The sequence below is a fragment of the Notolepis coatsorum genome (assembly GCF_963971535.1).
Source record: "Notolepis coatsorum genome assembly, chromosome: 6".
NCBI lineage: Eukaryota > Metazoa > Chordata > Actinopteri > Aulopiformes > Paralepididae > Notolepis > Notolepis coatsorum.
Window position 1 is genome coordinate 171,047,984 of NC_140170.1, and position 14,777 is coordinate 171,062,760.

The following is a 14,777-nucleotide window of genomic DNA, read 5'->3' on the forward strand; positions in this document are numbered from 1 at the left end:
ATGCACAGGTATCGCTTTAGGTCTGCACGGTGCTAGAAACACCTGCTTGTTTTTTTTTACCACTATAGTATTCCTGTCACTTACCATAGAAATACTATATGTACTGTACATCAGTATGGTTTACGATCATATTGCTATTGAGATTCACAATAGTATTTCTATAGTAACTATGAACAAGACAACAACACATGGATACTAGTCTTACTGTAGTTACATTTTGTATGAAGTCAAATCTATTTGTGGTGTTTATTTATCCTTCTGCTTACCTTATGACCGCTCTACCTCCTGAGCCACTGTCGCCCCAACTCAACTAGAGGTTTTATGTATACGGGTTACCATCGTATTTCTACAGCAATTCATTATAATAGTGCTACAGGTTTAAAAACAAAGCAAAGAAAAAGATGTAATAAAAAGCAACAGTTAAAATAGGCAAAGCTAGGGGCAATTCCCAATACACAAAACAAAGACAAAGTGGGATTTACCCAAAGGCTCTATTAAAAAAGGTTTTTAGGCCGTGTTTAAAAATGTATAGTATTTTCTATAGTAATTACTGCATGTAAAAGGATATAATAGTTCATTTTCGTGCGGGAGGTGAAATCTATATTTCTGCTCTTCATCTAGAAAATGCTAATGCCACGTAAGCCTGCGCAGTCGCTCGCCGTCATGGTGGTCGTCGTCTTCACCCTGGGCCAGTGTCAGGACAACGAGAGGTGAAGCTCACTGATTAAAGGCTCATTGTACATGTTTTAATTGATTATTATCCTTACTTGTCTTATTGTTGTAGTTTTATATGCCGAATATATATGTGAATATATATATCGAGTTTAAATAAAGGTTTGAAATTAGGGATGTTCGATATTGGCTTTTTTACCGATATCCGATATACCGATATTGTCCAACTCTTAATTTCCGATACCGATATATGCTGGGTTTCCCCCCCCAAACAAACGTAATAATTTGAGGTAATTAACATTACATACTGTATCTCTTGTCATGGAATTAACACAACATTATGCATACTTTTGACAATAAATAAAATAAGAATTTGTTCTTACTTGCTTGCCTGGGTAAATAAAGGTTAAATAACTTTGTTAATGTAAAAAATTATATTTTTTTTCTTTTTTAAACCGATACCGATCATTTCCGATATTACATTTGAATGCCAATATCGGTAGGCCGATAATATCGGACATCCCTATTTGAAATTAAATAAAATGTCACCAGTTTAGATTCAGAATGATGCACCCTTAGCCGCTTTTCCTACTTGGCAATGATGTTGTAATTCTTTTTTTTATTATGAAAAAAGTATATAGTATACTAAAGTTGTGTTAAATTAAAACCATTAAAATTGTACTTAAGATTAAATATATTATACACTTTTAATATATTTACTAAAATACAACTTAACTTGCTAAACATCTCAGTTTTTTGTTTTAGATCAGGGGTTCCCAAAGTTTTCAGGCCGCGACCCCTGAAATAACGGTGTCAGAGAGCCGTGACCCCCACTATTATAGGGGTGGTATAGATTTTTTTTTTATATATATATATGGTTGAAACATGCAAATGTTCAAACGCACACGCACTAATAAGCATTGGAGGCTTTTAACCAGGGCCGGACTGAGGAAATCATTCAGGCCAGGACATATAGTGCAAAATATAGCCCCAGTAAGCCCACTTTTTAAGCGGGGGTCTGGGGGTCCCCCACCAGGAATTTTCTTTGTTACAAAGACTTAATTTCCTACATTCTGGTGCAGGAATTTTTGAATTTGTACCCTTTAAATGCCAGTGTGTGTGATGGCATCACAAATGTTGTAAAAAAAATATATGGAAATATTTGCAATATATCAAATGCAGAGTAGATTTTACTGGGGGGGATTATTACAGTCTAGCATGTGTCAATGATTAGCAACAACACTGGTTTTGATGGATTTTTTTATTTTTCTTTGTGTGTGTGTGAGCGAGAGAGAGAGAGATAGTTCTAGACTAGAGCGCTGATACCTCCTCCAGAGCGCTGATACCTCCTCCAGAGTGCTGACACCTCCTCCAGAGTGCTGACACCTCCTCCAGAGTGCTGACACCTCCTCCAGAGTGCTGACACCTCCTCCAGAGCTTATTATCTTTTTTCCCATTCTTTTTTAGTTTTTCTCCCATTCCAATGTTAGTCGTTATGCCAATTCCCAATACCCTTCCTGGTCGTTGCGCACTCTACCCCCTACCGTCGGTCTGGGAGGGCGGAGACTATCACATGCTTCCTCCGACACATGTGTACCCAGCCCACCGCTTCTTTTCACCTGGCAGCGCGGACTCTCACTGAGAGTGTAACGTGTGGAAGGTCACACTACCTCTCCTAGATCCTTCCCTTGCTGTGCAGGCGCCCCGACCAAACTGTAGGAGTCGCTGTTTTACAACGACCAGGACCCACCCTCGCCGGGTTTCCCACCCGCTACACAATTGAGTTAGTATGGACGGTCGGCCAACCCGGAAGCACCACAGCTGGATTCGATCCCACTGTCTCTGTGGTGGTAGACAGACGCTTAGTCCGCTGCACTACCCGGCTGCCCTCAAACTGGTTTATTGAAGAGGTGGCAAGATGGAACATTACCAGGTAGGACAGGTGAAGCTCTCCTGATTACCTCAATGTGCAACAGGTGCGCAGCCACACCTGCTCCCAGGTCTGATTACCTGGGTGTCCAGTATGAAACATACGGTTATCCTATAACCATAGTTATATGAGTATAGCGAGCGCTCTGCGCTCTATTGGAACATATCCATATCCAGTCTAATACTGAATACATTTCTTCACATGTACACACCCATCCGCCTGGCCACACCCCCATCCGCTCCTCTACATAAGCGGGGATGTGTCATACTAACAGCTCCTTCCCAAGTCTTTCACCACCGAAGGCGAAGACCACGGGGTCCTCAGTGAGTCAGCGCAGAGCGCTCGCTATACTCATATAAATATGGTTATAGGATAACCGTATGTTATATATCGTATAGCTTACGCTATGCGCTCTATTGGAACACAGGAGCTGAGCAGAGCCGAAGCTCGACAAATGTACCCGCTAAGGCCCCCCACAACCATCAGAACCGGGGAGGACCATAGCCCCTGGACCCCCCTAGTGGAGGACGGGAGGGAATCGGATCCGACTGTGCGAAGAGGGTTTAGCAACTCAAACGCACAGGGTGAGCAGATTGTGGGACTTACCTTCCCACAGAAGAACCCACGACTACACAGGCGCACAACCCACATGCCACTAGGGAACGAACGGGAAGGGAAAAAAACCTGTTACAATCCCTGTAATATCACGGGGTCAAGGTCAAGAAGCCAACCCTGTGGCAAAGCCGTAGCAGCGGAGCGCGAAGGAGGACCCAGCCCCAGGAAGGATCAGGACCCCCTGGAAAAAGGGGGCCTGGTGAGGCCAACGACGCCGCAGCATCGAGACCCCACCAGGCGGTCACTAGTGACACCACCCCCCACATCGCCAGCGTATCGGACAGGGCCCATCCAAGAGCAGGCCCTTCCCCCATACAGCACGCCGCCCTGAAGCACTCAAAGAGGCTACACCCCCACAGCGGGACCAGGCAGCGCACCGGGGAGACAACCCCCAAAGAGGTTGATCCCTCAATCCAGGCAACAGGTCAAAAGGACTCGACCTGAGCCTGGAGCACTGCGGACTAGACAAAATCTGCATATGGCTCGCCGACAACAAACTATCATTACACATGGGCAAAACAGAATCCATTCTCTTCGGTTCAAATAACAAACTCAACAAGACCGACGGCTTCTCAGTTACAGTGGGTGACAATATTGTCACATGGAAAAATGAAATTACCTACCTGGGTTCCATCCTAGAGGCTAATCTTTCCTGTGACAAAATGGCATCCAATGTAATAAAAAAAGTCAACCAACGAACTTGATTCTTGTACCGGATCTCCTCTCTGGTAAACAAGAATACCCTGAAGACTCTGGCAGGAGCACTCATTCAAGGGTACTATGACTATGCTTGCACCTCATGGTACCAAAGCACCTCAAAGGCACTAAAAACCAAATTACAAACATCTCAAAACAAACTAGTCAGACTACTGCTTGACCTGACTCCTAGAACCCACCTCACCCCTGCCCACTTTGATAACCTAGGATGGCTTAGAGTAGACGACAGAGTACAGCAACTTGCAATGGGCCTGGTCTACAAGATACACTACACGACCAAGGTACCCATGTACATGTCAAAATACTTCCCAAAGGTCAGTGAATACCACGATCACAACACCAGAGGGAGCTCCACAAATCATGTGAAACCCAGATTCGGCTCAAACAAGGGACTAAACACGTTTCGCAATTATGCCACATCAATGTGGAACGCCCTACCCAAAGCTGTAAAGGAATGTGAATCACTACCCACTTTCAAAAACACTCTCAAAGAACACCTACGGGAGACTGCAATTCGAAACTGGCCCCTACAAATGTCCTAACCCAGTTGTACAGTAAAGACCAAGTATGGCTTTGTCAGTATTCCAATGTACAGTGTGTCCCCCCCTACCCACCCCACCTCCAATGTACAGCCCCACCCAACCCCACCTACCCAACCTCCTCCAATGTACAGTTTCTATGTCAAATGTATGTCAGTATTCCAATGTACAGTGTACAGTGTCCCCCCCCTACCCAACCCAACCCCCCCACCTCCAATGTACAGCCCCACCCAACCCCACCTACCCAACCTCCTCCAATGTACAGTTTCTATGTCAAATGTATATACACTCTTTTTCTGGATTTTTTTGTATCACAAACAGTACTGTATTTGCAAATCTGGTATGTCATAAATGTATAGATGTAGCAGTACTGTCTATCTGTATGTCGTGTGTGTCATATGATGAATTGAAAATGGGGGACCCTGATGTAAACAAGACGAAAGTCTTTCTCTGGTCTGCATCCCCTTAACAATTGTATGTATTGAGCTGTACTGTACTGTACCCATTCTGCAATCTGTTAATAAACTTTTCAATCAATCAATCAAACCTAAGGGATCTGCTGAAAACAGCACCCCGGCGGAAGGGGCGTTCGGTATGCTGTGCACCATGTCGCAGCCTCCACAAAAAAAACATGACCCTCTAGAGGGGCCAAGGCAGAGAAGGCTGACACGATTGGCAGACGTCATGAAGGGTGCGGGGGCACACTCGCAGGCAGACGGGGTCAAGCCTGGCCTAACCCGAGAGTCGACTCCGCTACCAACACACCTGGAAACCAACCACCACCTAACAGGAGGCGGTTGTTCCTATAACACCCCCAAGAAAAAACTCCAAAACACAACTGCGGGTATACACCGGCTATACAGCAGTACAAGTGTTTCAGTTCTCAAGAAGGGGTTAACCCAGGCCAACAGGTTGACGAGAACGACCTGTGCCCGGCGGACCGGGACGTACACAGTGTAAGATCCTGATCAAACTGGCCAGTATCACGTCTTCGTCTGTTTGGCCCTCCATCCAATTCCTCTGCGTTGTGTCATTTTAATGGTCCTGACGTCTCCGATACTGGTAGATAAGATCCTTATCTCCCCCGTTAGTGCAATCCATAAACCATACTAATTCTCCACCTCCGTAAGAATTCGACACTTCGACACCGTGAAATACCTTGTGAGGAAAAGCGTTGTTTTATTGCTATAAACAGAACCTCATAATCAGATGTTATCAGATGTTATCAAATTGTATCGTCCTTGAAGAGTCTATTCTAATGATCTTTCGGTGTGTTCGTCCATCGTCCTTTTGTTATTCAGTCCAATAGCGGTCAGGCCTGTTCGTTAGCCATGACCATCCTCGTGGTAGCCGAAGCTACTGATGTGGCATTCTTCCTCCCCCCCCCCCCCCCCCCCCTCTCAATGAGAGGAGAGAGTGGCCTCTGTGTGATCTCAGTCCTACTCGCTCTTGGTCAGATTCTAGTCTGCCTTCCACCCGGAAACACCGTTCGACTTATAGATGTTCGTTGTCGCAACGACGGCCCGCCTTCTGGTTGTCATGCGACGTGTTGTCATGACAACTGCGTTAATAACCTTTACACACATTAAACGTTTCATTCACTGTGAACCGCTCTCCCTCGCTCTGGGAGACACTCCGTCTTATCTCAGATGTTCTCACAAGGAATGTCAACAAACACCCTCGCTGGCAGTGTATTCAATCCACTGGTCACCGTTCTGAACCAACCTCTGCTAAGCCAAACACATTTCTGCCATCTCTGACCTGGCACCGTTAGATGCTACCATCTTCCCCCAATCTATACATCACATACATTGAAAAAGCACATTCTAAACCCCTCGTGGCTCTGCGGCCATTTTGACTCGGTGCAAATGGCTACTCTCTCAACAAACGAACGCTGCCCTTCCTTCCAAGGCCTAAAAACACATCTGTTTTTCCTCTCTTTCCTATCCATTATCAGGGGACGCTTTCTCAGACTAATACTCTTGCCTGATCGGACATAATACACACTGGTACAATCTCCTTTCGACTTTCCTTCTGTTGTGAAAACAGTCCCGCCATCAACAATTTTTCGATCTGATTCAAGCGCCCCCCCCCCCCCCCCCCCCCCCCCTTCCCTCATCTCGCATTTACCCTCCTTAAACCAAAACTGTGCAGCCTGCCTCATTTGCTTTTCATTCTATGTAGATAACACCCTCGATTTTCACCATGGCTCTCTGCTCATATTATTACAGCTGGCATTCTCTCTGTGTCGAACTAGAAATGTTTACGTTTACGGATGCACATCTGTTCGTTTTTATTTGGTTTAAAAGATCAAAACAACCGTGTGCACAGTGAACTCACATTTTTGATCGGAGCGCTGTTTCCCCTACAGCGCTGGTTCGCCTCCTGACCGCTCGACTCGCCGCTCTCTCCCAGGGCTGGCCGGCCTTGCTTCGATCATGATTCTCCCACACATTGATGACTGTTGTCCACTGTCGCCCCATTATTGAAAAAGTCTTTATCCGTTGTTCTTATCTCTTGCAAATCCGGCTGTCATCAACAACCAACTGTTCCCGTTGTTTTAATCTCTTGCAAATCCGGCTGTCATCGGCACCAACTGTAAGATCCTGATCAAACTGGCCAGTATCACGTCTTCGTCTGTTTGGCCCTCCATCCAATTCCTCTGCGTTGTGTCATTTTAATGGTCCTGACGTCTCCGATACTGGTAGATAAGATCCTTATCTCCCCCGTTAGTGCAATCCATAAACCATACTAATTCTCCACCTCCGTAAGAATTCGACACTTCGACACCGTGAAATACCTTGTGAGGAAAAGCGTTGTTTTATTGCTATAAACAGAACCTCATAATCAGATGTTATCAGATGTTATCAAATTGTATCGTCCTTGAAGAGTCTATTCTAATGATCTTTCGGTGTGTTCGTCCATCGTCCTTTTGTTATTCAGTCCAATAGCGGTCAGGCCTGTTCGTTAGCCATGACCATCCTCGTGGTAGCCGAAGCTACTGATGTGGCATTCTTCCTCCCCCCCCCCCCCCCCCTCTCAATGAGAGGAGAGAGTGGCCTCTGTGTGATCTCAGTCCTACTCGCTCTTGGTCAGATTCTAGTCTGCCTTCCACCCGGAAACACCGTTCGACTTATAGATGTTCGTCGTCGCAACGACGGCCCCGCCTTCTGGTTGTCATGCGACGTGTTGTCATGACAACTGCGTTAATAACCTTTACACACATTAAACGTTTCATTCACTGTGAACCGCTCTCCCTCGCTCTGGGAGACACTCCGTCTTATCTCAGATGTTCTCACAAGGAATGTCAACAAACACCCTCGCTGGCAGTGTATTCAATCCACTGGTCACCGTTCTGAACCAACCTCTGCTAAGCCAAACACATTTCTGCCCTCTCTGACCTGGCACCGTTAGATGCTACCATCTTCCCCCAATCTATACATCACATACATTGAAAAAGCACCCCAAATCCTTCAACAGGTAGGCCAGAGGGGTACAAGAACCACCTCGACAGCCCCCTCCCAGGCCCGCCAAGCAGGAGAAGAGAGGGGCGAAAAAAGAATGGAGAAGGACCAGGCTCCTTTAGCACAGCGCAAGGTACAACACAATATGGACCAAGCAATAGTGAAGGATAACACGCAGTGACATAACCACGAACACCTCCATAACATCAACCCCTGCAACGCCCGGGCCAACCCGGCATTTTCTCCCCAAAAAAGCACAAGTCCTTCAGGGTACCAGAACAGCAGATCTGCGCCCCGGCGGACAACGAGTTAACTGACCTGGTCCGGCGCGACCAGAACCCGTCCCGTGTCCTAATCACGCCACCATCCCCAGTCCTAAGAGAGGGGGACCAGGGAACTCCCTCCCCCCCGCCTCTCCCTACCCTGTGACGCGCTGACCCAACAGTGTGACAGGAAGCCCGAAGGACAGGAGGTCCAACCCCCTGACCAATCAGAAAAAAGGGGAGGGAGGGTTTATCAGTTCACCCCCTCATGACCCCTCACCCCTGATACGATGCAATGACAAAGCAGAGCCATGACACCAGTCATAGCGTGCTACATGAAGCGCATGTATACCTGTTTAAGGTAACAGCTTCGCATAGGCTCATGTGCAAACCTGCCACCTGAATTCTTACACCTGGGAAAACCACCCCTCACCACCTTACCCCTGATACGACGCCAAATGTGTAGAGTAAGCTTTACATCATGCACGCCAGCACAGCCGAAGACCTTGCTTGAACAGGCACAGCCCTGCTTATGTGTGAAAAAAACTTGCCACTTGTTATTGTCATCATTACCCTCAAGTAAGAATAACAAGCTGAGAGAGGGACTCATCCCTCGATCACATGCCACTATGCACAGTATTGTAGGGTAACCCAGCCAGTTGTGGGCTCAGCCACGTTGTCTAACGTTACATGAACACACACAACTTCTCATCATACAACAAAAACCCAGTTCATTTTTACTCACGTAAAAAACAACGCTGTTCCTAGGTAGAGAGAAAGGCACAAGCCTTGGCCAACGCTACCCAAGCTATACAAAGCGACCAAGACAATTCACACACAGCACATGTCGTATCTCCAAATGTAGTGAAGTAACATATGTTTTGCAGACAAAGACATCGTTATTAACAAAACATTCTGGAGGGGAAGGAAGGAAGAGTGGGGTAATGTCCAATGGACATCTTACCTGCACCAAGGAACGCAGGGCAAAAGGCTGCAACACAGGTTGGTCTCCATGTTGACGAAGGCCTCTCGCTGGTGGGGCAAAAAGAAGCGATGCGCCCCCCTCCTGCTGCTGGTCATGGTGCAGGCCCGACTACATCTTCTGTCAAAGATGATGTCGTAGTCAGAGTGCCAGGGCCTGCTATTCTCACGGCTAATGCCAATGGTTGTAGCACAAGCTAACAGCTAACTCTAGGCTAACTGATAGCATCAAGCTAACGTTCCCAGCTGAGCGAAAACGGGTAGCTAACATCGTAGCTAAACAGCTAGCTGGCTAACAGTTAGCTCAACCCGGCTATCGCTAACCACTAGCTAACGCAGAAGCAAGCTAAGCGGCTACCACTGAAAACTGCACAACGTGAGAAAAGCAATACAGGCCAACACTTCAGACAGCCGCTGTCTTTTCCTCTTCTAATCTGAAGAAAGAAGGGAAAAAAAGGCAACACAGATCCCTCTTCAGAACGGTGTTTACCAGACACAGCGGTGCCGGCAACAAGTCCCTCGCGGACTATAGCCGACTTGAGCATGGAGATATTCTCATAATGAAACACCAAGCTCACCTCCCTCGCACCGGGTGCTTTTCATCTTTGAAAATCTGGGCCAGTACGGCGACAGTGGGTATCCGTTTGTCCAGAGACCTGGGGAATTGAACCACAGATTCGGAATCACGGTCCCAGGAAAACAAAGCTCTTACTCGATGAGGAGCTAATGTTAACGTGGGTATCAAACCAGAACCCCCTCCACGCCGCTAAGTGGCAGCGAAAAAGGATACCAGCCTGGAGCCGGCCTTCGTAAGCTGTGTAGTTGTTCCCCCCACAACTGACACACCTGGCACCTGCGTCGCAAAAACATCACCCGCCCCAGAGAGGCCGTCAGCCCTCACACGGCCGAGCGCCTCCCAAGCAAAGTGTCCAACTGCAAAGCCGGAGGTAATGCCGGCGGGGATTGCTCAGCGACGCGAGCCCCTAATACGAAGCGCCGGTGGAAGTCAGAATGATCATCTTCTAGACACTCCGGTGGCGAAGACATTATCGCTGTATTTCCTCAAAAATAGTGAGAGAGAAAACAAAGATATAATGTCAACGCAGCTCCTTCTCTTCAACGTAGCTCCTTTCCAACTATTTCGGCACTAAACTCAAGTGGTGTATACAGACACTTGTCGGTGGTGAAAATAAGGAAGGAGCTGTTAGTATGGCCACATCCCCGCTTATGTAGAGGAGCGGATGGGGGTGTGGCCAGGCGGATGGGTGTGTACATGTGAAGACATTTATTCAGTATTAGACTGGATATGGATATGTTCCAATAGAGTGCAGAGCGTAAGATATACGATATATAACGTGGATTGTGCCCCTATCTTTAACTAATCTTGTGTTTTATCTCCCGTGTGCTCCTGGTTTCTGTGCAAATTTGAATGGCTTACAGTAGAGTAATACAGAAACGCTAGCGAACAGTGGTTTTAGAGTTTATTTCCACCCCTTTTCAACATCAATGGCAGTATGACAGGTACACTGTAAAAAAGACTGTAAAAAACTGTAAATGTCTGGCAGCAACGGTTGCCAAATACTTCCTGTCAAATTACAGTAAATCAAATACATTTACAGATTACAACCTTTATTTAATTTAGATAAAAGGTAATTTACTGTATTTTTCTGGCATTTACACTTAAAGTAGAAAAACAAAAGTAATCTGTAAAATAGTTTTTTTTTTACAGTGTAGGCTGACATCTACCAAAACATACACTTTATAGTTTATACACATAAGCACACAACGTTTGACAGGGACGAGCTCTGGTGATGACAGGAAGTCAGAAGGACACTGGTCTGGTCCTGTAATGACACCATGCTGTTTCCCTCTTCCCCTCTTCCCCGCGATCCACCTCCAGCCGCCGGGCAGTGACGGAGCACCAGCTGATGCACGACCGCGGCCGCACCATCCAGACTCTGAAGAGACTTATTTGGCTCTCCAGCGCCATGGAGGGCCTCCACACGGCCCAGACCCGCTCCGCCGTCTTCCTCCCGCCAGAGGCTCTCAACCTGGCCGCCAATCCGGCCCTGGTCCCCGACACCGCCCGTCGAGGCGGTCCCCGGCCCGCCAGGCTGGACGTCCAGCAGAAGGTGGTGCTGGAGAGCCTACTGAGAGACTTCTTCACCAGCCCCTATCAGACGGGCCTCTCAGAGGAAGAACACTAGCATCACATAATACTACACACACAAGCGTGCACTCACCACCAGTGATGCAGTCGTAATATGGGATCTATGTGATACGTGCATACATGTTCCCTCGGTTGCGCACAGAACAGATGATTATTATGCATAACAATGTTTTAAATGTAATTGTAGTTACAATTTCTTTAATTGAATTAACTTAAACTAGAAAAGTAAATACAAACTAAATTAACAATGTAACTTAGAGTTAGTTTACAGAAGGACAGTTTCCTTCAGACTGAAGCACAACTTGTCTCATCCTTCCAGTCGGGCACCAACCCCCCACCAATTGGTAGCCTACAGGGCTTGTATTTTGGTTTGGCACTTCTCGTTGTTATGCTGTCGGTATCCTATTATTATGCAAAGTATAGGTGATAAGTGCCGGCCGGGTACTTATCGCACGGCGCGACGAGTCCAGTGACAATTGTGAGCGCATTTTTGTGTGCGTGTCGTGCACATCATTGCGCGCACTTCTGCCTCAGTGACCTACCTAAACGGCGTTTAACCGCGTTTGTGCACGACTGCATGCCTGCTCACCACATATATGCACACACATCCAAGTAGTGATCCACCCAAATGGATTATTTTTCTCAACCGATGCAGATTCATGGTGAATTATGGTGGCCAATAGCTGATACATAAGATAGCTGATCCATAAACTGATACACAAGGTAAAGGGACCCCTTTGAATATAGCAATTCCTAAAATGTTGCAAAATTGTGGAGCAATATTTAGCTCCTTTTCCGGTAAGCTAGCATGACATGGTTGGTATCTACTGATTCGGTAAGATCTATAGTTTCTTATGATGCCAAACTATTGCTTAGCTTTGGACATAAAATATTGCTAAACTTTGGGGCAATATTTAGCCAATTTTCGTCTAAGCTTGACATTATTTTGTTCATAGTCCAACCCTTTAGTTTCTGCAATCACCTAGTTACACGTGGTGCTGCTATGTGTGCTCCAGCATCCAGACTGAGCCCGCTAGAACCTGTGGTGCTGCTGTGTGCTCCAGCATTCAGTGCCTACATACTGAACCATTATTACATTATGACCTGCTACATACTGCACAGTATGGACTGTATACTAAATATGAAAATAAGCATGCCATTATGCAGCAGATTATTCCCATACTATACATGTACCAGTATGCAGTCAACTACCCGCTAATCTGTGGTGGTGGCCATGACAGTGATGTTAAAATAGGCAAAGATGCTGCTGTAACTAAGCTTCAAACTCTGTTAGTATGCCACTTTATAACATTTTTATATGTTTTTGTCGCTTAATTGTAACCTGTACATTCTCCAAATGTGATCGGTTCATCCAAATAATAATAATAATAATAATAATAATATTTTTAAATAAGCTTGCATTAGATCTGAGGATCCGGGCTAGCTAAAACCAGTCATCTCAACCATTGCAGCACTTCCTGAATCAGTACACGATCCAGGTACTTTTGGCATACTGCAGATTTAGCTTTTGGTTGCATACTGCATACTACCTGCTACACTTATACTGCTAGTATAGTAGGTGGTTTTGAATTTAGCTGCTGTGACTGACATCATCAAATAACTGTGAAGAGATAGTGTATTGTCTATGCTGCTGTGACATCATCAAATAACTGTGAAGAGATAGTGTATTGTCTATGCTGCTGTGACATCATCAAATAACTGTGAAGCGATAGTGTATTGTCTATGCTGCTGTGACATCATCAAATAACTGTGAAGAGATAGTGTATTGTCTATGCTGCTGTGACATCATCAAAATAAAAGCGCTTTCCTGGTCTTTGTTTATTTCTTCTTCTACCTTTATTTCACATTCCTACACAGAGCTGCCTCTACGTCACACAGCCTGAAACACACTCCTACACAGAGCTGCCTCTACGTCTGTACGCCATACAGCCTGAAACACACTCCTACACAGAGCTGCCTCTACGTCACACAGCCTGAAACACACTCCTACACAGAGCTGCCTCTACGCCATACAGCCTGAAACACACTCCTACACAGAGCTGCCTCTACGCCTGTACGCCATATAGCCTGAAACACACTCCTACACAGAGCTGCCTCTATGTCACACAGCCTGAAACACACTCCTACACAGAGCTGCCTCTACGCCTGTACGCCATACAGCCTGAAACACACTCTTACACAGAGCTGCCTCTACGCCATACAGCCTGAAACACACTCTTACACAGAGCTGCCTCGACGCCTGTACGCCATACAGCCTGAAACACACTCCTACACAGAGCTGCCTCTACGCCTGTACGCCATACAGCCTGAAACACACTCCTACACAGAGCTGCCTCTACGCCTGTACGCCATATAGCCTGAAACACACTCCTACACAGAGCTGCCTCTATGTCACACAGCCTGAAACACACTCCTACACAGAGCTGCCTCTACGCCTGTACGCCATACAGCCTGAAACACACTCCTACACAGAGCTGCCTCTACGCCTGTACGTCACACAGCCTGAAACACACTCCTACACAGAGCTGCCTCTACGCCTGTACGTCACACAGCCTGAAACACTCCTACACAGAGCTGCCTCTGCGCCATACAGCCTGAAACACACTCTTACACAGAGCTGCCTCTACGCCATACAGCCTGAAACACACTCCTACACAGAGCTGCCTCTACGCCTGTACGCCATACAGCCTGAAACACACTCCTACACAGAGCTGCTCTACAGCTGTACGCCATACAGCCTGAAACACACTCCTACAGAGCTGCTCTACACCTGTACGCCATACAGCATGCAAAACAGCTCTGCCCCAAGTGTTTTATAACTAGAGGTTGGCATAGATAATTTTTTTTAATCTAGATTAATCTATCTGCAATCCTGGATTTAATCTAGATTAATCTAGATTAATGGCTCAAAAAAAATAACAAATAAACCTGCCGAAGGCATTCAAAATATGTGTGTTCTACCCAAATAATGACCAGAAGTAAGTCCTTACTTTTTCTTTCCTCCTTATGTTTCTCAGGCCAGGTGGCCCATTACACCATGAGCCCATCTCCCGTTTCCAAAATGCATTACAGACTGTTTGAAAAAGCTGTTTTGCTATGATAATTGGTAATGAAATATCAAAATAATGTTCAATAAGATGTACTTGTGTTTAATAAGTTGTTTTATTCAGAAGTTAACACAAATAAATAATATTACCAGTACAGTATTGTAAGATTCTGATCAAACTGGCCAGTATCACGTCTTCGTCTGTTTGGCTCTCCATCCAATTCCTCTGCGTTGTGTACTTTTAATGGTCCTGACGTCTCCGATACTGGTAGATAAGATCCTTATCTTCCCCCGTTAGTGCAATCCATAAACCATAATAATTCTCCACTTCAGTAAGAATTCCACACTCCGACACCGTG

General features: G+C 46.2%; 1 protein-coding gene across 1 annotated transcript; it reads left to right on the top strand.

The window, feature by feature from the left end:
* Positions 1–624: 624 nt before the first annotated feature.
* pth4 (parathyroid hormone 4) lies at positions 625–11,388 on the top strand (the record flags this gene model as incomplete). Its single annotated transcript, XM_084315825.1, has 2 exons — positions 625–710; positions 11,082–11,388. The coding sequence occupies 2 exons, from the start codon at positions 625–627 to the stop codon at positions 11,386–11,388; spliced, it is 393 nt and encodes a 130-aa protein (XP_084171951.1).
* Positions 11,389–14,777: the final 3,389 nt, after the last annotated feature.